Genomic DNA, 20,151 nt, shown 5'->3' with positions numbered 1-20,151 from the left:
CAGCAACGCGGAGGCGAGAGGGCCACTGACTGGCGAGCAAAGATTTCTTTCTTTCGTCCGCTCACCGGGACGGGCGAGCGCACACAAAGAAGCAGCCAGCAAAGCACCCTCCGCGGGCGATGTGTCAACTCCGAGGCGTGACAGGTCGCAAGAGGCGGCGCTGGTTCTGGAATTGGTGATTGGCGATGTGCCAGCCTGTCAGCGCTGCAGCACGGGGGTCGTGGCGGTGATGGCGGATCTCTTCAGGCGTCTGGCGAGGCCCGGCAGAGCGGTGGAAGCGCCTCTCTCCACCGCAGCCTCGCTTCCGCCGCTTCGGTGCAGCTTCTAGCGCAACTAATTCTCTGTAAGCATAAGCTTAAGCATCTTTACGGCGTAAACATGACAGAACAGTTTCTATTTTTTTTGGACTGTTTCGCTGCTCTCCTTTTTTTTTCGCCCCTTGTGGATATTCTCTCCGCCATCAACAGCCCGCGATCGAGCCACGTGCAACGCTTTTTCCGTATTTGGTTGTCCGGTTTCTGAAGAATAACAACACTCTGAATAAGAAGAAAAATAATAACAATAATGATATGCAGGCGATCAACCTCACCGCCATTTTACTGATCAGGACGAAGTACACAACTCTGTTGATATAAACACTGCAGCTACGGATTACTACAGACTGCGTACGGAGTATGTAGACCATCAGAACAAGTCTGTGTCGGTCATCGCCCCGTGCGAGGCGTCGCCCACCAGTCGCGCGTACTTGGCCAGCACTCCGCGCGTGACATGCGGCTTGGGAGGCGTCCAGTTCTTCAGCCGCTCCTGGATCTCCTCGTCCGAGACGTGCATGTTGATCTCGTTGGTTTCCGCATTGATGGTGATAACGTCGCCGTCCCGGACCACGGCGATGGGACCGCCCACCGCCGCCTCGGGCACGATGTGGCCGACGATGAAGCCGTGGCTGGCTCCCGAGTATCGCCCGTCGGTGATCAGGGCCACGTTGGTGAGCTTCGCGCCCATCAGGGCCGCGCTGGCTTTGAGCTGCTCTGGCATTCCCGGTCCGCCCTTGGGGCCCTCGTAGCGCACTACGAGAACCAGGTTCTCGTCCCGCGGAATCGCGCCCTTGGTGAGGGCGTCGTTGAGCTCGTGCTCCTTGTTGAACACGCGAGCCTTGCCCGTGAACTTGGTTCCCTCTTTGCCCGTGATCTTGGCCACTGCTCCGCCTGGAGCCAGGTTCCCCCGGAGGATCTGGAGGTGACCCGTCGGCTTGATCGGATTGTCCAGCGGACGGATGATGACTTGATCTTGAGGCAGGGACGGGAAGGGCTCGACGTTCTGGGCCAGAGTCTTGCCCGTCACCGTGGGGATATTCCCGTCCAGCAGCCCAGCCGCGATGAGCAGCTTCTGCACCGACGGGATCCCGCCGATCTCGTACAGGTCCGCCATGTAGTATTTCCCGCTGGGAGCCAGGTCGGCGATGAAGGGGATCTTGTTGCTGACCCTCTGCACATCGTCGAGAGTGAGATCCACGCCGGCCGTGCGTGCCATGGCCAGGAAGTGGAGGACCCCGTTGGTGCTGCCGCCCAGGGCCATCGTCATGACGAGGGCGTTCTCAAATGACCGCTTGGTCAGCAGATCGCGCGGCCGGATGTTCTTCTCCAGACAGGTTTGGATGGCGTCCGCAACCTTGACGCACTCGCGCATCTTGGACGGCGACTCGGCGGGCGTCGAGGACGAACCAGGCAAGCTCAATCCCATCGACTCGATCGCCGTGGCCATGGTATTGGCCGTGAACATGCCACCGCAGGCACCGGCGCCGGGGCAGGCATGGCGCTCGAGATCCTCGATGATCTCGTCTTTCGTCTTGCTGGTATCTCCGCCGTCGTCGGGCTGGCGCAGAGTGTTGTAGGCGTAAGCACCCGCGGCCTCAAAGCAGGTGGAGATGTTGATCGGCTTGCGGAGCAGCTTGGAATATCCAACCTGGATCGTGCCGCCGTAGATCATGATCGAGGGACGATTGTGTCTGGCCATTCCCATGACGACGCCGGGCATGTTCTTATCGCAGCCGGGGATGGCGATACAGGCATCGTGGTACTGGGCGCAAGTCACGGTCTCGATGCTGTCGGCGATCAGTTCGCGGGTCTGGAGGGAGAACCGCATACCTGATGCCATCATCGTCAGCACGTTTCAGTAATCACGTCACATAGAGCTGTACAAGGTATGTATGTACAGTACCTACCTTCGCTGCCCATGGTAATGGCATCCGAGACACCAATAGTGTTATACTGCCAGCCAATCAACCCCTTATCCTGAACAGCCTTCTTGACCGTCTTCCCCAGATCGAGCAGATGCATATTGCAGGGATTTCCTTCCCACCAGACGGAAGCAATGCCCACGTGCGGGCTCTTCTTCATCGCATCCCGATCCGGCACGCCCGCAGCGTAAAGCATGGCCTGTCGAAGACAGTTAATACGGCATATAGATAAAAAAAATCAATTCTTTCAAAGTTATTCAAAGGTATACTACCTGAGCGCCGGGAAAGTCATGCCCCTTGGTGATGAATGTCGAATACCGGTTCAACACCGGGGTTCCATCCTCGTGCTTTGCGCCGTGAGGCACGGGGGCGAAATCAATGTACTTGTCTTCCTCAGCCATGGTGGATTCCTCAGTCGTCAGGTAGGTAGGTAGTTAAAATTGACTCAAAAAAGAAGTCAGACGGAGAGATAGGCTATCAATTAATCGGTGCGGGGTAGCGGGGAAGCAATGTTAGCTAGCTATGTACAGAGTACACTTTCGCAAGAAAGAAAATAGAACGGACGAAACAAGAAAAAAGATTGATTAAACTGTCCAGACAACAAAAGAGATATAATACTGGACAGAAACCAAAGAGAGAGGGGCCCTCGCTTTGAATTCCGACATAACCGCCCCTCCTGGATCGGAGTTGATCCGCTGTACGGAGTACAATCATCCACCTGGACATTACCTAAGAGTAGATCCTCATTGTGGGGTAATTGCAGGGCCCTGGGCCATGCCAATGGCAGAGCGGCATTTCTTGCTTGATGGAATATGCGCATGCTCATTGGTGGAGGGGCGGTTGTGGTTGAAATGGATATATCCGCGCCAATTAAGACAGTTGAAAATACAGTCCAGGTCAGGTCATTTATTGAGAGTAGTAAGTATTTCCTTTCAATGAGTAAGACTACCACTTAGACACCAGAGAGGAATAATCTATTTAGCTATCTATCTACATTTCAGACCAAGTTTCATCCATCCATAGTCTATAGAGGGGAGAAAATCCGGCGTTGCACACGCAGTAAATATACATACATGGCACCACTACTTCCCATCAATCCATCATAACGGACATAACACCTCAAACCAAACCAAAGCTCACCGCCGCCCCAAGCGCAGCTCCCAAGAGCGGGAAAACCCCCCTTACGGCATTCAGCCGCGTCCACTTTTCCAGCAGTGCAGGGACTTCGCGATCTTGCGCCTGTCGGACTTCATCCTTTTCCTTCTGGTCCTTCTGGTCCACGCTGGCGTTGCCGTTGTCGTCGCGCGTGGCATGCGCCTCAAGCAGCTTGTTAGTCGGCATCATGAGCCCGATCGTATACGGCACAACGCCGATCGTCAGCGACGCCGCAGCCAGATACAGTCGCGAGAGACGGCCATTGCGCACGTCGCGGAGTGCATACGCGACGTACGAGTATAGGAGAACGGAGGTGACGGCGATGGAAGGGAAGAGGATTTTTCCCTTGTTGTAGATGTTGAGGAATTGATGCGTTAGGTGGGATGCTGGTGTTAGTGGTGGTTGTTGCTGCTGCTGCTGCTGCTGGTGCTGGCGATCTGATCTGGAATTGCGGGCAGGGAGAGTCAAGGCGGGGATGGTGATGATGGAGAGGGGCAGGATGCCGCCTGTATCAATTCAGTTCAGAATGTGGTCAGCTTTAATTAATCACTATTTCTCTTCAAGAGCAACAGATCTGGTCTGAAGCTGCAAATGGAAATGACTGTACTGTACCAGACGCAAAAGCAGACGTAATGATAGCCGCCGCCTGTGCGGCCTTGACGCTGTAAGATTCCGACATGGTGTGTAGTAAGTGTGCAGCAGGATATGGAGCTACTAGGAGGTAGGTTAGTTATTGAACTAGACTATATAGATAGCATGGAAGAAGATAATCGTCAGCCTTGTCGATGATAATCGATCGATCCGAAGTGGAGTTATGACGTGTCCCCGGAAACATCCTACTCCGTCCACTGTCGGGACTCGGACAGCTTTGGGTCCCGTCGAGACCGAAGGGCCGATATTATTGTACTGTACTGTCCGTATGCCGACAGACATATACTGTTTATACGGTACGCAAGAAAAAAAATAATACTCCGTAGAAAACAGGGGCTGGGAAAAAGAAAAAAAGGTCTAAATCCACTATAATCCGAAATTTTCAAGAATTAACACAGAACAAAAGTTCAAAATAAGAAAAAAAATAAAAGAGAGACTGCCAGCTCTAGATTTCGCTGTAGATTACTACTGTCCATCTGCAGATGAAACTCCATTGTTGCTGTTACAGCTTCAGCTAATAGCAAGAGTTTTCTATAGATAGATACTTGCGAGGCAAGCGAGAAGGGAATTAATGAATGAATTCAATGGATTTTTATCCCTAGGAACGTGTCACTTACTACAATGTACTAGCAGTACAGCATCTCCATTCAATGCCGTTTGTGCATTCAATTCCATGACATGACTATTATTAAGGGTATCGATGAATATCACATATATATGTATTTGTGTAGCTGACAGATTAAGACTCCTCCGTTTCAGTCTCTGGTGTACCTGCGTCAGGCGACTCTCTCTCAACCGTCGACCAGGTGCTGGAGTCCTGAAGCGCTTCATCCGCATCCATATCCTGCAACGATCTACTACTCCCCCCAACCTCCTTGTCTGCCACTGCCTCCGCCTCTTCCGCATCCCCGGCCACTGCGAACCCGACATTCTTCCCACTGCCGGACGAGCGACGGGTTTCTTCCAGTACGTCGCCGTTCCACGGTTTGCACTGCTTCACGAGCTCACCGCAGCGGAGGCAGATCCAGCCTTCTCCCTCTTCCGCTTCCAATTTCTGCGTGATGCACACGAAGCAGTATATACACCCGCACGGCACCGTCTCGTACGGATTCGTGATATCCGTCTGCGCAGAGCCAATGATCCCTCCAGAGCCGGACGCGCCGAGAAGATCGCTCTCGGACGTAGACGTCGGATTCTGCTCCTGATAACAGATCGCGCACGTCCGCTCCGGTAGGAAGGCCAGCTGGCCTCGTTTTTCCCCAGCACCATCTTCCTCATCGCTGGCTCTCATCGCCGCAACGGCTTTCCGCCACGCTCGGGTCACCCATCGCCGCCATCGGCTGATCCCGACAAGGGGAAGAAGGAAAAGAAGGAACTCGGTGAACGCATGCCAGACCAGTTGGCGGTTGAGATACTCAAAGGACACCTCGCGACTGACCTGACTGGAAGGCGGGGCCAGTCGAATGCGGAGGATGCGGTCGATCAACGTTCGATACCGACCGTTCACGAGAAAGACGAGGAAAGAGATAAAAGCTGCGATAGAGTGCGTCGCGGAAACGAGTTTCGTTATTCGGGATAAAAGCCGTATATCCTGAGAGGGCTGATTTCTGTCAGTCCCGACGCGGGACCACTCCGGCGCAACTGCGAGCTTACCTCATCGTAACCACTCTCCCGATCAATCAACCAATTCTCCCACTTTTCCCACGCGTAGCGACCGCCAACCGTAAGGAGGCCGTACAGGATCTTCTGCCACTTCGTCGGAGGGGTAGGGACAGGCGATTTGCTTCGGCTGTCTGTGTATCGCAAGCCTTGCAGCGCTGCACCGTAGGAGGCGTTGTGGTCCCATATGGAGAGCTTGAAAAGGATGGCGCGCAGAGCAAGCTGGATCTCGCTCGACCAATCCTCGCGAATATGAGGCTGTCAAAGTAAGAATATTAGTTGCCGTTGTACAAAACAAACACATGAGTCATCTGTCTTACCCCGAAATATTTGAGCGCTTCGCCGACTTGTCCCTTGAGCAGATCCAGCAACTCCTCATCGAGCAATTCGGCATCGACCTGGCCGACACGGAAGCTCGGTCTCGTCCCCTCGCGTCCCTTGATCTTATCCAACAGCTGAAGTCCTGACCCGGACAGCCTGTTCAACGGGTACGGCAGTCGTTCCAGATCGATGCGTGACGCACGCTGCTGCTGCTGCTCCGCGACCCGGGCGCGAGCTTCCGCCTCCAAGAGACGACGGCGCTCCAGGACCCGTTTCTGAGCGGCAGCGAAGTTGGCGGAAGTCATCGTGGGATCATACTGAGCCACATCAAAATGGCCAAGGACAAGTCGATCACAAACGATGGGAGAGCGACAACAAGTCGGGATCTGATTCCCGCGGGCACGGGCAGCCGAGGTTGAAATGTGGCACGTGACTTGGATCTTATCAGCGTTATCAGCACACGTCTTTGATATTCTCTACGCAGCTTTAATCTCAAATGATACAGATTTCTACTTGAAGAAGGGTTAAAAAAAAACGAATCTTAATTCTATCGTAGTACTCCCGACTAATGTACGCAGACTAGGCACTGCAAAGCCCCAACACATCGCTAGGAAGAACCCAATCCTTCATCAGATCATTCCGCGCTTGAAACTGCATCATCAGACCAGCCTCGAGATGCCAGGCAATGTGGCAGTGGAAGGCCCACATCCCCGGATTGTCGCTTACGAACCGTAGCAAGACCCACCCGTAGGAGTCTACGATAATAGTATCCCTCCGAAGTGGGTTGGTCGTGTTCAGCGATCCGTATGAGTCCCAATCGAAGTACTGGTTAGGCGAGGACGCCAGGACCCAGAATGTATGCCCGTGTAGATGGAAGGGATGCGAGGAGTCGTCGAAGTTGGTGAGGAGGATGTCAACCACTTGATATTCAGGGATGCTGATGATGTACTGGTTGGAAAGACCGTAGGACGGTGCCACTCCGGTTGCGTTGAAGGTGCTGTTGCCGGACCGCAACCCTGGAACCACGGCATTGAGAGTGGGAATGTCCGAGACGACCCAGCTAGTTCCGTTGACATAAGCCCTATCCAAGGCATAAGCGCCGATCTGGAAGGAGAACTGAAGGGAATAAAGGACGTCGGCCGGCGGAGCCTGCTGCGGGACAGCCGGCACGAGAAGGGTGGAGTTGAGATCCTCGCACAGCACATTGGGATCCGCTGACCATTGCACCGAGTTTTGATCGGTAGGGAGCGCTTCGCTGTCCGTATAGCTTAAGATGGCCTTGACGCCTGCATCAAGAACCGGATTTTGGCCCGCAAAGCAGTACGTATCGAGCGTCGCACGAATCCAGTAGTTCGAGGGGTTCTGGTCGGCGGTCAGGATGACCGAGTACCGTTCTGCGACAGCAATGTCCACTTGATGGACCTGCAGCGGTTCGACCATTGTCGAGTCCGCCTCGATGACTGACAGGGTGTGGTTATCCACGGAGAACTTAAACATGGCGAAACCGCCTGCATTAATAAGCCGGAGGCGGTACCGCTGATTCTTCTGCACGTTGAAGAGAGCGCGCGACGAATTCTGGTAGCAGGTGTAACCGCTATCGCTGGGAAGAGAAGAGCAGTTGAAGAAGTTGGTGCCTTGGACGAGCCCATTGTCTGGCACGGGCTCGGTATTCTCGTTGCCCGGGGCGAGATAGTCTGGCAGATAGGATGCGCTCAGGTTGTGATAATAGTCCTGGAGGAGCACCACCTGGTCATGATCGTAGCTCTGGCGGAACTGGGCTTCTTCGGGGGCATGGACGATGAAAGGCCCGAACAGGCCGTCCATGTATTGGGTCGACGTGTGGGAGTGATACCAGAACGTGCCATACTGGTTCTCCACGGTGAAGTTGTACAGGAAGCTTCTGCCTGGGGGGATGGGGCACTGGGTAATGCCCGTGGTGCCATCCATCCAGTTGGTGCCATTCTGGTACAGGCCATGCCAGTGGAGGGTCGTCGGCTCGGACAGGTTGTTGGTCACGTTGACCAGGACGCGATCGCCGCGGTTCACTCGAATGAGAGGGCCGGGGAACTGTCCGTTGATTACGTACAATTTCCGCAGCACGCCTGTTGGGACGTTAGCAGAGTAGGCCAGGTTTCTTGGGAATCTATTGCTCACCATCCGGGAAGCCTTCCACCTCCGATATGGTAAAGTTGTACACTCGCGTGGTGGGTGGCGCGTTGAGATCCCACATCGTTGTGTCCAGGGTATATTCGGAGGGGTTCCGCCTCCATGGTTCGTTTCCCAGCGGCGGATTATACGCCACTGGAGAGGATGTCCCGTTCGAGGGAGCAAAGCTGCTGCCATGGTGCTTCAGTCCCAATCCCAGGCCCAGACCAAGGCCCAGCGCGATGACAACAGACAGGACGGCTGAGAGCAGCACAATTACCAGAAGCCTCTTACGGCTCGTCTTGGGCGCCGCAGGGGCGATCTGCTCTTTGACTTCTCGTCCCTGCGGCGACGAAGAGTCGCTCTTCACCATGCCCTCCATGGCTGATAAGGACACACAGGCAGCGAGCTCGCATGCTGAATGATTGAGCCCGGGCCTGACGAAGGGAATATACCGTGCTACGCCAGCAATCAACCGCGACTCCGGGTGAAACCACAGCCGGACAGTCCAGTCGCTAAATCCTGCTCGCATGCAACCGATACTACACGATAGATTCTAGAAGCGGGCATGATGCCGAGTTCCGACGCGGGCGCTCCATTGCCTCGATCGATTGGCAAAGCTTGACGAGCTTGTCTTCCGGATCGAGTTGCTGCAGGAGCGAATGCAACCTGCGAGGAAGGCGCGCACCGCTCAACGGCTGCGGTTGCCGCACGTGCGCCGAGCGCGCACCTGCCTTGGCGGACGTTCTGGGCTAGCTTCCGCTCTGGGGCAGGGAAGGCGCCAAGCCGGAACTGCCCGCAGCCCCGTCACCGGCCAATCGCGTTGCGGACAGCAGCTGCGGCGGCGAGTGAGAAGCGCGCGCCGAGCACCGTGCTCGCGGAGACTGGCCGGGGAGGCCCACTGGCTGTCGAATCCGCCCGGCGGGGCGAAATGCGAGAGATCGCGAGATACGGTGTCGTCACTCCGGAAGGATGCCACGTGCTGCCCTGCGTCGACGACCGTCTTATATATGAACGCGTCAGCCGGCTGCTTCGCTCGTTTTTCTCTCATCCCGGCGTCTGCGGACCTCGATTGAAGTTCTTCCTGTCAATTGCGCAACACCACGGTGCGGCCAGAGCTCAAGATGCAGTCCTCCATCGCTGTGATGCTCGCTGCTGCGGGCGTCGCCGTCGCCCAGGTGGCCACCACCAGCGAGCCGGCCCTCAGCCAGATCCAGGCGGCCGCTGCGACCACCCTGCCCTACTCGCCCACCTCCAAGGTCCAGGGCGTGGCCTTCGACCACTTCTACCAGATCTGGCTCGAGAACATCGTAAGTGGCCTTGTCTGCTCGCAACCAACAATGGCATGCTCACCCCTTCGTGACAGGACTACAGCTCCGCCGCCGGCGATCCCAACCAGCAATACCTGGCATTGCAGGGAATTGAGCTGACCAACTACTGGGCGATTGCTCACACCTCAGAGCCCAACTACGCCTGCGCTGCTGGCGGCGATGACTTTGGCATGGACAATGACAACTTCTGGCAGATCCCCCAGAACGTCTCGACGGTGGTCGACCTGCTTGAGACCAAGGGTATCTCCTGGGCGGAATACCAGGAGCACCTGCCATATCCGGGCTTCCAGGGCTTCAACTACTCCAACCAGGAGACCTATGCTAATGACTATGTCCGCAAGCATGACCCTCTAATTCTGTACAACTCGGTCACCAGCAATGCCACCAGGCTGCGCCAGATCAAGAACTTCACCAGCCTGTACGATGACATTGCCAACAACACGCTCCCTCAGTGGGCGTTCATCACGCCCAACATGACCAACGATGGCCACGACACCAACATCACGTTTGCGTCCGTGTGGGAGCGTGGTTTCATCGAGAAGCTGAGGAACTACACTGACTTCTGGGACAACGCCCTGATTCTGCTGACCTTTGACGAGACAGAGCATTACCCCATTGGCAACCGCGTCTTCAGTGTGCTGCTGGGTGGTGCCATCCCCAAGGAGCTGATTGGCACCAAGGATGACACGTTCTACACGCACTTTTCGAGCATTGCCTCGGTGTCGGCCAACTGGGGCTTGCCGTCTCTGGGCCGCTGGGACTGCGGTGCCAACATCTTCCAACTGGTGGCCAACAAGACCGGCTACACCAACTACCAGGTCGACACCACGCACCTGTTGCTGAACGAGTCCTTCTCGGGTCCTCTGTCGACCAACACTTACTCGATTTACTCGCCTGTGTGGCCCAACCCGGCCACCAACGAGAAGTGCTCGGCCGGCAATGGCATCCTCCAGCAGGTGAAGGAGACGTACGCCAACACGACTCCGACATACAACTACACCAGCCCGTTCCCTTACGACACCAAGACTGGGCGGGATGTGAACATTCCCTTCTCCCGCAATGGCACCACCTTCGTGTCTGGTGTGAACGACACGTCGTTGACCTCGACGAGCTCCTCGCCGGCGGCGTCCAGCAGCAAGAGTGCTGCTGGGGTGAGCAATGCCCCTGGTACGTTGGCCATCGTCGGTGGTCTGTTGGCTCTGGTCGGCAGTCTCTAGCTGACGGAGCAAGCTGTGAATTCCCAACGCCTTTCTATGACGAGACATGTAATTAGTACGTACGTGAATCTAGAAGTTGATGTTTTTAGTCTTTCTAAGCATCTCTACAGCAGTAGGATAAACGTTTTGGTGTTAAAAAAAAAAAAGAAAAAGAAAAAGAAAAGGAAAAAGAAAAAAGAAAAATCTTTGAATGACTTTCTGTTCTAGTTTCTCCTGATCACTGACTAGTAATAGCCCTGCGCAACATCTCCCGAAACTCATCCCTCGTCACCCCAAAACCAGACTCAACGCGATCACCAAAATCCGCTCCGTAACGATTACCCTCATCGAACAAGCCATAAGTGCCCAGCATCTGGTACGCCCGCGTGTTCAGGCGGTCCTGGACACCCCTAGCCGTATCCTGCGCCCAGAGCTGTTTCGCCTGATCGAAGAAGTTGTCCAAGGGGATGGTATCTGCTTTCCATGGTTGTTGATTTTGTTGGTCGTTCTCCTGGTCGATCTCGTTCAGAAGCTTCAGCAACTCGTTCGAACTAACGGTGTAATCGGCAAAGTAGGCCGGACGGTCCTGGAAGGCGTTGGGGTTCTTCAGCACGGTCACAGCGGCTCGTCCGACGATGTCGATGGCGGACATGCTGACGCGCTGGTTGCCGGAGCCGAAGATGGTGACTTTTCTGGTTTGAGGGTTTACCCAGAAGATTCCTCTGGGGATAGCTACGGACAACAGCAGTGATTTATGTTAGCTTTTATTGACACACAGCTGACGAGGTAGCAGACAAACCCCAATCAAAAAACGGCCCCGTGATAATAGCCGTCCAGTGCAGATCAGGCCTCTTCCTGCACGCCTCCTCCAGCACGGCCTGGGCTTTGATCTTCGGCTCGAAAATCATCAGTTCCCCGCAGTGCGCGTTGAAGGTGTCGCTGCTGAAATCCGGCGTGATGATGTGTCGCACGCTCTCGGTTTCGAGGGCCGCCTGCACGATGTTGGCTTGGTAGATGGCCGCGCTGGGGTTGAAGGCTTCGATGATGGCGTGCTGGTTTGCGAAGAGCTTTTTCAGTGACTCTACTGAGTTGTAGTCGACGTCGAAGATTTCTGCGCCGTTGGACAATGTCGATGAGGAGGAGGAGGAGTCTGAGGATGAGCGACGGGCGATGCGCACGTGGAATGACCTCGACTGGTCGTTCAGGAGGGCGTCGACAATGTGACGGCCGACATTTCCTGTTGCCTATAGTTTCAATACAGGTAAATATATACGCCAATATTAGATACATTATTTATGTGCTTACATACCCCCAGGACAACAACATTCCGAATGTCCGCCATGTTGAGGAATAAATTCACAGTCCCAGCAGCTGAAAAAAAAAAACTTCAATCAATCAATCAATCAATTGAATCCAGGACTTGCAGAAGTGTGAGTTGGAAGACATCATTCAATCATTCATCTTGAGGGATTGTTCGAATATGATACGCCTCTCCACCTGACGTCTGTTCGGACGTTTTCGTCCGAATCTATGTAATCTGTTTCTACGACAGAGACACCCCGCTTTTAAAAACAGATAATTAATAATAAATCTAGTTGATAATTATTAATAGGAATAGAACTCGTAATTTGTAATGATTGTGGATATCCAAGGTCAGGCTGTGGGTTGTAGATCTTATTATGTCCGCCGTGCTGTGTACACAATGTGTATGTATACCAGGACTTCAATCCACAGGCCTACCTACTTTAAGGTCCTACTTCAGGCGGCTTCCTATCTATATTATGTCCATCTGTATCTACCTTGTACTGGACCTTGTCATGTTCTTGCCGTGATACTAAGAATCATTGCAGTATCCTAGTCGCAACGATATTATAGCAGAGGACTAGCCAATGGAATGAATTGACAGACTTGAAATAATACTCATTAGACAGAATACAGATACACAACACAAGAGATGCTTTCATCACCTCTCCTCTGTTTCCTGCTACTCCCAGTCCAACATTCAATCAATTGATTCAATCAGATAATATCAATCTCCTTCGTAGCCTTTTCAGCCTCCTCGCCTTTCTTCGGAGCGCGAAGATCGAGCGGATTGACCCATGCTCCTGTGACAGGATGGGGGTAGTGAAATGGAACGACCTGGCAGAACAAAAACAAATCAGACAACGACCCAAAAAAAAAAGATCTTGCATGATATTTATTTACCCTCGTATCCGGCCACATCATATTATTCTCCGTCAGCTCATCCGGCCCCGCAGGATCCTCCGGATACGTCTTGCTGAAGAAAGGTACGTAGTTGGGGCGCGTTTTCTGCCAGCCCTTGTCAAAGTCTGCGTGCCAGAAGGGGAAGTACCGGAGGTGGAAGATCTTCCAGACGCCGTTTTCGAGGATGTAGTCATTTTCGTAGACACTAACCACTAATTAATCATCAAGATATTTTTCGTGTTTGTCTCTCTGTGTAGGGGTCTATGTGTAACGTACCCCCCCTCCCACCACTGTCGCTGACCACCCATAACCCCCTCCTCTCCCAAACTCTCGTGCGTACCCGCACTCATCAGCGTGCGCAGCCTCATCCTGGCAATCGGCGTCTCCCAGCTGGTGTCGATGTCGACAATGTCCTGCGCCAGCAGGTGGTCGAGCAGGAACCCGTGCAGCGGGCCGTTGCGCCCTGTGAAGTTGTTCATGAACCGCCCGATGTACAGTCTGCGCGCGCCGGCCTTGCCTAGGAAGCGTCCGCCGAGGAACTGCACTGATGTGTCGGGGTGGTCGGCGAAGAGGTCGACGACCTGGATATATTAGCTGTGTGTACGTCTGGAAATCTTGCTGGATGGTTACGATGGGAGGAATGGGAGGCGTACCTCTTGGTAAAGACACTTATCGAGATAGTACCCATACTTGTGGTGTAGTTTTCGTACTTCGGACTCAGCTGAAGCTCGAGTTAGAGTTGTAAAAAAAAATCAAATGCTGACCAGTAGAGTGATCTTTCGTTATAGGAGACGGATCGTACCGGTTAGAATCTGGACTTGTTTCTGGAGAGCTTCAACGGTTGCTTTCAGGTCTGCTTCTGCCATGGTAGGGTATACTCGATAGACTTAAATAATAACGAGGATTCAGTTCTTTCTTGAAATTCGAGTTGTACGTGAACTGTTCTTTCACCAGCACCACTCTGTCCAGGCTTTTTCAGGGATACTCCAGTTTACTTAAACTCATCCAAAGACAAAGGTATATCCTACGCGACCTGCAGTTCAATTAATGGTTCGGAGACGTAAAGCCGAGAAGAGGTATTTTAATCAATGTCCCCATCCCTGTCGTTTTGATACCTACAGTATGGTCTGGGCTTATAATCAGGTCTGGAAGGTCCCATGGATGCGCCCCATGGCAAGAAACGCGGGGTTCAGCTTTTATTACTGGCCTCGAACTTCTCCTGCTGGAGATACATTAAGGTGATATGCTCGTTCTGCGTGATATGACCCCACAAGTGGGGTTGCATTAATATGCAGCCCCTATTACACATTCCTCTACTATTAGCTACATACCCGGCGGATGATTAAACTCCACGGCGTTATTATTGATCCTGGGTCCTGAACTACTGACATTATCCACCTGAAGATTCCCCGCACTCGAGGCCCGCAGATCCGGGGTAATTGATTGTCTATTCCTAGTTTAGGAGTCGTGCAGAAGCATGATATTGTTCACCAGGGGAGGTGGCCTGTGCCACCTGAAGCTGTCCTGCATTTCCCTGATGAGGTCAGCATTGAAGTCTCGATGCAGGCCCTATGTCAGAAGAAAGTAAAGAGTTGTCCATAACATACTGCAATGAAGATGGGAATGTTGAAGGCCTCGCACAAGCAGAACTCGCAGCCGACAGCTCGCAGAAGGCGGACTGCCAAAAGTTGTGACCGATGCAAGCAAAGGAAAACAAAGGTATGTCATGTCTCATGTTCAGCGAGGCTTGTCCAGCTGGCGCTGACTGAGCTGATAGTGTTTGGACCCAGGTTCGCGAGTCGATTTGTCTGTACAGTACAATCAGTACGTTCGTCATGCCTGACGGATAGTCAACAGTGCCAGGTCCATGCCAATACTGTGCCAGCATCTCGGCGCCCTGCACAATGGCCATCAAGCGCAAACAACGCCCCTACTACACCGTCTCTGAAGAAGAGTACCGTCTGGCCATGCGAATCCTGCAGAAATTTCTGCACAACGACGAGTTGACCCTCGAAGTTCTCCGCGATACAGCGCTGCGGATGGAAGAGCAGGACTCGCATCCTCCCATAACGCTGACTCCTGACGAGACCCGTGAAACGGGTGACTTTCCAGCAAGAGAGCATCAAGGACCATCAGGATTCGAAGTCTTGACCCCCGGAAGCTCTCCACACTCGGAGAACTCAGGACTGCCAACGACGCCCGTCAAAGATCTGACTGAGAAGATTGGGAATCTCATGATCGACTCGACGGGGACTATGCGTAAGCCTGGAGATAATAACGTCAGGTCAGCGGCTAATATGATCTAGGGTACGTAGGACGAGAGGCGGATATCGTATTCCACAACGCAATCCGATCGGTCGTGGAAGGCGCCAGTCTTGACACCAAGCTGGGTGCATATCTGCCGCCGATGAGGTCTGCCTCGCTCCCACCGCCGTCGCCTGAAAGACAGAGCGCCATCTCTCTTTCAAGCCCGCAGTCGGTGTATCTCTCCTACCTTCCTCCCCGGCAGTGCTGCGACAGATATGTCGCACTCTTCTTTGAAGATATCAACAGCCGCTACTGGCTGTTCTCCTTTGAGCATTTCTCCTCGCGGCTGGACGAGACGTACGAGAGCGGGACAGAGGCTAGTAGCGCGTCCTGGCTCGGCTGTCTCTATTCCATCTTTGCTCTGGTCTCGGGCTCGTCGAGACTTGACTGTGCAGCCAATAGTTTTTTGCCCAATTGCCATAAATCAGAGACATTGGACCGGATAGATCCCAATCTCGCAATCCAAGATCGTCTGAATTCGACAGATTATTTGGCGCTGGCAAAGTCCTTGGTTACCCGGTTGCTGGACGAAGCAGACCTGGACAGCATCCGAGCATTATCATTACTCGTAAGTCGATGACTCGGTTTTCCTTGCTGCAATAGGCACTGAATGACCAGAGTCTGGCTCTGCAAAATGAATCGTTTACGGTGGGCGCGTATCTGTACATTGGTCTGGCAGCCCGGATCGCTCTCACGCTCGGTCTCCATCGGGACGAAGCTTATGATGAAATGAACACGGTTGGGCGAGAGACTGCTCTTCGGGTCTGGTGGACCCTGTTTCAGCTTGACCATGAGATATCGAGATATCGCGGTCGACCGTGCGCCATCGACGCTGCAGATATTCACCGGAGGATGCCATCGGAAATGGTACTTCTGCGTGCATGCCATAGAGACTAAGAGGGACTGACGATATTGCAGGCACTGAACACCGGGATCCATATTCCATTCAGCTATACTGAGTCCTCAATTGCCCTTAGTTTCCTCGAAAGACAAGCTTCTGACAGATTCAGTAAGAGTGCAAAGAACGGCGAGCTCAACCCTTCTTATCAGGAGCTCCGTGGTGTGGTTCAATCTCTGGAAAGTTGGTACAACGCGCTGCCTTCGTACATCCACTGGGATATTCCACTCGCGCCGCCTCATCGCCGGCCGATCTGCGAACTGCACCTGCGGTACTGGAGCACGATGATCGCATCGACACGGACGTGCCTTCTTTACAGCATCGTCCACAACAGTTCCGATACGTCTTCCGGGACGGAGAAAGAAGCGCTGGCTGAATTAGGGCAGAAGTGCATCGAGGCCTGTGACCAGTCCCTGCAGATCCTCAAGATGCTCCACTCGCAAGGTCTCCTGTCCAGTCTGACGGTGCAGGACACAAAATGGATCGTCGACATCGCCATGCTGTCGATCCTGCTCATGCTGCGAGGAGGGGAGAAGTCCTCTGCCTGCCAACAACGGTTGAAAGAGTGCGTCGAGATGCTGCAGTCGATGGAGAGTCGGGGGTGGTGCAAATGGGCCAGCCGGGAACTTGCCACGGTGATTGCGAGTCCAAATCTGGGGATTGACAGGCATGCTTTTCTGTCGATGACCGTCGATAGACAGTCAGGCCTCCAGGAATTTCAGTACGTATTCCCATGTTGTCGTTCCCCTGAGCTTCTGGGTCAGTGCGAGTTCTAATTCGTTTAGATCGGTGCTTTCTGAAGAAGACGAAGCTCAAGACGTGTTTTCGCTGTCCATGGACGGAATCATTGATTTTGATGGACATGTTTTCCATTGAAGACACGGCACATATCTATTTTTTTTCGACTTTAAAGGAGTTCAATTCGAGTGTACAATCTCAGTCGAGACTATGCACTGTAAGTGCATACATTTGTGTACTGTATGCATTTCTAGCCCAGCCCGTTTACCAATCACCCATCACCTATTTGCATCCTGCATCCACCTGTTAAACGCTTAAATCGTGAAATGCACTCTTTCTGTCTGGACTCCCCACTGTTGGAAAAGAGACGAGACGAGACGTGGGGCTCGTCAACGAGAAGACTACATACCCTACCTAGTTTGGCTATACAAAAGATCGGCAATATCGATCCGAGAGAACTACCGAGTTAACCGTTGCTATTATTGGCAGTACACCGTATCTACAGTTGCCATTCTGTTTCTGGCAGTGCGGGGAAGATAAGTCCATATATTTCAAATCTGTAAATTGCTCATTGCTTGGAAATCCATAACGGAGAGCATTATGGTCAAGACTTGGCTGCTCTACGTCTGATCGGCAGAGTAAAACCGACGATTTCTTTATCCAAGGTGATATCTTCGATGTCGAGATGATCGATGAGCTCGGATCATACACAGAGATCTTTAGACAAAACCTATGCAGACTTGTGTTCTAGATTAATTGCGTATCTGGCTGAGATGGCCCACATCCTAGACAGAGCCCCCGTGTACGTCAACGGGAAGAAAGCCTCCGAACAGGTGCTCTTCCCCCAAACGCCCGTCTTCACGGGCTTCCGGCGGCCTGTCCGCCTCGAGGGCGACATCTTCGACCTCGAGGTCGAGGGCGAGATCCCGCGCGAGATCGCAGGCACGTTCTACCGCGTGCAGCCGGACCATCGCTTCCCGCCCATGTTCGAGGAGGACATACAGTTCAGCGGCGACGGCAACATCACCGCCATCCGGATCGAGAACGGCCACGCCGACTTCAAGCAGCGCTACGTGCAGACGGACCGGTTCAAGGCCGAGACGGCGGCGCGCAGGGCCCTCTTTGGGAAATACCGCAACCCGTACACCGACAGCGAGGCCGTCAAGGGCGTCATCCGCACCGTGGCCAACACCAACATCATCTTCTGGCGAGGCACGCTCCTCGCGCTGAAGGAGGATGGGCCCCCCTTCGCCATGGACCCCAAGACGCTGGAGACGATCGGGCGCTATGACTTTGAGGGCCAGATCCTGACCCCGACGTTCACGGCACATCCCAAGTTCGACCCGGACACGGGCGAGATGGTCGCCTTTGCGTACGAGGCCGGTGGAAACGGCCTCGACGCCTCCTGCGACATCGTCGTGTGGACGATCGACAAGGACGGCCGCAAGACGGAGGAGTGCTGGTACAAGGCCCCCTTCTGCGGCATGATCCACGACTGCTCCATCACCAAGAACTACGTGATCCTCCCGCTCACGCCCATCAAGTGCAACCTGGACCGTCTGCGAGAGGGAGGAAACCACTTCGCCTGGGATCCCCACGAGAACCAGCTGTACGGCATCGTGCCGCGCCGCAACGGCAAGCCAGAGGATATCCGCTGGTACCGGGGGCCTAATGGCTTCCACGGCCACTTCGCAGGCAGCTACGAGGATGAAGACGGCAACATCGTCGCCGACCTGACTGTCGCCACGGGGAACGTGTTCTTCTGGTTCCCACCAGACCCCAAAGTCACCCCGGAGGCGTCATCAGCGTCATACGCGCCCCCGAAGCGCAACGAGCTCAAGTCGCCGACCACTCGCTGGGTCTTCGATCCCAAAGCGCCGACAGACACCTTCGTCACCCCGCTGCGGGACCTCGACAACTCGGGCGAGTTCGCGCGCATCGACGAGCGGTTCATGGGGAAGCGGTACTCGCATTTCTGGCAGCTCCTCATTGACGGGACGCGGCCGTACGACGCGGAGAGATGCGGGCCTCCGCCGGGGGGTCTCTTCAACTGCCTGGGCCACTTCAACTGGGACGACGCAGACACGCGGGACATCTGGTTCGCGGGGCCGACGACCACGCTGCAGGAGCCGGTCTTCATCCCGAAGAAGACAGAAGACAGGGTCGAAGAAGGCGTTGGCTGGGTGATCTGCTTCGCGAACCGGATTGATGAGAACCGCAATGATATCCTCTTGTTTGAGGCCCTGAATATCGCGCAGGGTCCCATCGCGATCATCCGCCTGCCCATGAAGCTGGGGTTGGGCATCCACGGGAATTGGGTCGACCAGAGCGAGATCGAGGCGTTTGCAAAGCGTCGTTCTGTGGATGGTGATCTGGGGCCGTTGAAGACGGCCGAGCGGCCTTTGCTGTGGCAGCAGGATCCAGAGCTGTCTAAGTTTGATTAGTCGGAGAATTGAGTCCCTGCTTTATTTCCTGTTAAAATTGGAGTTTGTCAATGTAATATTGGAAGTATTTTCTCGGACGAGTTATGCAAGTTGTATGCACGTCAAGCTGTATGTTTGTGTCTAGCTATACATTTATGCCCGTGAGTATTGTACAGAGCCGTATGGAACGCAAGATGAGAAATCCAGTCTGACGTATTATTCCACACACAATTCCATGGCCTACCGTGGCAGCAGCAAACAAGCTGTCTAGATCACTTCTTCGTTCTGGGGAGACGTCCCTCGAGTCGCAGCTTTTCCTCCGGGCCGTCAGGGCCTTCGAAATGTCGCGCTTCGGTCATTCTATTTCAAATAATAAGTCAGAAAAGACAAAAATAAAAAAACAACAATGAACGCGACAGCTGGCGGCTTACCTCCCGCGAGCATCGTACTCTCCACCCTCTTCCGGAGGGATCTTCCTGCGAGCGCCTCCGCCGCCAGTCACCGACATCCCGTATCGCACCTCTGATCCGGGAAAATCCTTCTCGACGCGTTGATTGACGCCGGATTCATCGGCTGGTTGAGGTTCAGTTAGTGAGAGTCTGCATACAGTTATTGCGAACGGTGGCTGGACATACCGGACAGGCTTTTCCTCTCTGTGCCACGTTTCTTGTGGTGAGAGTTGAGCTCCTGCTGTGCTTTGAAGGCGATATTCGACATGCTGGCCGCTGGTAAGTGTGTTACATACAAGTATGTAGTTGATTCCTATCGAGTCACCTCCCTTCGATCAGGTGAAGCTCTCTCAACTGCTTGTAATTGAGCAGAAGATTGTCCCGCAGAGACGGTTCTTGCCTCATCCTACACTACATCATGGCTATGTCACCCCGCG

The 20,151-nt window shown here is 53.9% G+C and overlaps 8 protein-coding genes across 8 annotated transcripts; 2 read left to right on the top strand and 6 right to left on the bottom strand.

The window, feature by feature from the left end:
* Positions 1-684: 684 nt before the first annotated feature.
* On the bottom strand, positions 685-2,637 carry T310_5133 (Dihydroxy-acid dehydratase; the record flags this gene model as incomplete). The annotated part of the gene is made up of 3 exons (XM_013472008.1): positions 685-2,144; positions 2,222-2,435; positions 2,509-2,637. The coding sequence occupies 3 exons, from the start codon at positions 2,635-2,637 to the stop codon at positions 685-687; spliced, it is 1,803 nt and encodes a 600-aa protein (XP_013327462.1).
* A 718-nt stretch (positions 2,638-3,355) lies between these two features.
* Positions 3,356-4,070, bottom strand: T310_5132 (uncharacterized protein; the record flags this gene model as incomplete). The annotated part of the gene is made up of 2 exons (XM_013472007.1): positions 3,356-3,897; positions 4,004-4,070. The coding sequence occupies 2 exons, from the start codon at positions 4,068-4,070 to the stop codon at positions 3,356-3,358; spliced, it is 609 nt and encodes a 202-aa protein (XP_013327461.1).
* Positions 4,071-4,781: 711 nt separating this feature from the next.
* Positions 4,782-8,549, bottom strand: T310_5131 (Peroxisome biosynthesis protein (Peroxin-2); the record flags this gene model as incomplete). The annotated part of the gene is made up of 5 exons (XM_013472006.1): positions 4,782-5,642; positions 5,696-5,959; positions 6,022-6,486; positions 6,749-8,124; positions 8,177-8,549. 5 exons carry the CDS (start codon positions 8,547-8,549, stop codon positions 4,782-4,784), a joined length of 3,339 nt encoding a protein of 1,112 aa, XP_013327460.1.
* A 742-nt stretch (positions 8,550-9,291) lies between these two features.
* T310_5130 (Acid phosphatase) lies at positions 9,292-10,715 on the top strand (the record flags this gene model as incomplete). The annotated part of the gene is made up of 2 exons (XM_013472005.1): positions 9,292-9,477; positions 9,534-10,715. The coding sequence occupies 2 exons, from the start codon at positions 9,292-9,294 to the stop codon at positions 10,713-10,715; spliced, it is 1,368 nt and encodes a 455-aa protein (XP_013327459.1).
* Positions 10,716-10,932: 217 nt separating this feature from the next.
* Positions 10,933-12,036, bottom strand: T310_5129 (uncharacterized protein; the record flags this gene model as incomplete). The annotated part of the gene is made up of 3 exons (XM_013472004.1): positions 10,933-11,426; positions 11,494-11,938; positions 12,004-12,036. The coding sequence occupies 3 exons, from the start codon at positions 12,034-12,036 to the stop codon at positions 10,933-10,935; spliced, it is 972 nt and encodes a 323-aa protein (XP_013327458.1).
* A 677-nt stretch (positions 12,037-12,713) lies between these two features.
* T310_5128 (uncharacterized protein) lies at positions 12,714-13,765 on the bottom strand (the record flags this gene model as incomplete). The annotated part of the gene is made up of 4 exons (XM_013472003.1): positions 12,714-13,104; positions 13,176-13,480; positions 13,553-13,620; positions 13,702-13,765. 4 exons carry the CDS (start codon positions 13,763-13,765, stop codon positions 12,714-12,716), a joined length of 828 nt encoding a protein of 275 aa, XP_013327457.1.
* Positions 13,766-14,510: 745 nt separating this feature from the next.
* T310_5127 (9-cis-epoxycarotenoid dioxygenase) lies at positions 14,511-19,286 on the top strand (the record flags this gene model as incomplete). The annotated part of the gene is made up of 8 exons (XM_013472002.1): positions 14,511-14,618; positions 14,690-14,723; positions 14,757-15,158; positions 15,206-15,774; positions 15,825-16,073; positions 16,125-16,825; positions 17,045-17,059; positions 17,594-19,286. 8 exons carry the CDS (start codon positions 14,511-14,513, stop codon positions 19,284-19,286), a joined length of 3,771 nt encoding a protein of 1,256 aa, XP_013327456.1.
* A 251-nt stretch (positions 19,287-19,537) lies between these two features.
* On the bottom strand, positions 19,538-19,982 carry T310_5126 (uncharacterized protein; the record flags this gene model as incomplete). Its single annotated transcript, XM_013472001.1, has 3 exons — positions 19,538-19,625; positions 19,697-19,838; positions 19,901-19,982. The coding sequence occupies 3 exons, from the start codon at positions 19,980-19,982 to the stop codon at positions 19,538-19,540; spliced, it is 312 nt and encodes a 103-aa protein (XP_013327455.1).
* Positions 19,983-20,151: the final 169 nt, after the last annotated feature.

Source organism: Rasamsonia emersonii (genome assembly GCF_000968595.1).
Source record: "Rasamsonia emersonii CBS 393.64 chromosome Unknown ctg1118621760242, whole genome shotgun sequence".
Lineage (NCBI taxonomy): Eukaryota > Fungi > Ascomycota > Eurotiomycetes > Eurotiales > Trichocomaceae > Rasamsonia > Rasamsonia emersonii.
Note: the sequence above shows the minus strand (reverse complement) of the source record. Positions and strands in the feature narration are given on the sequence as shown.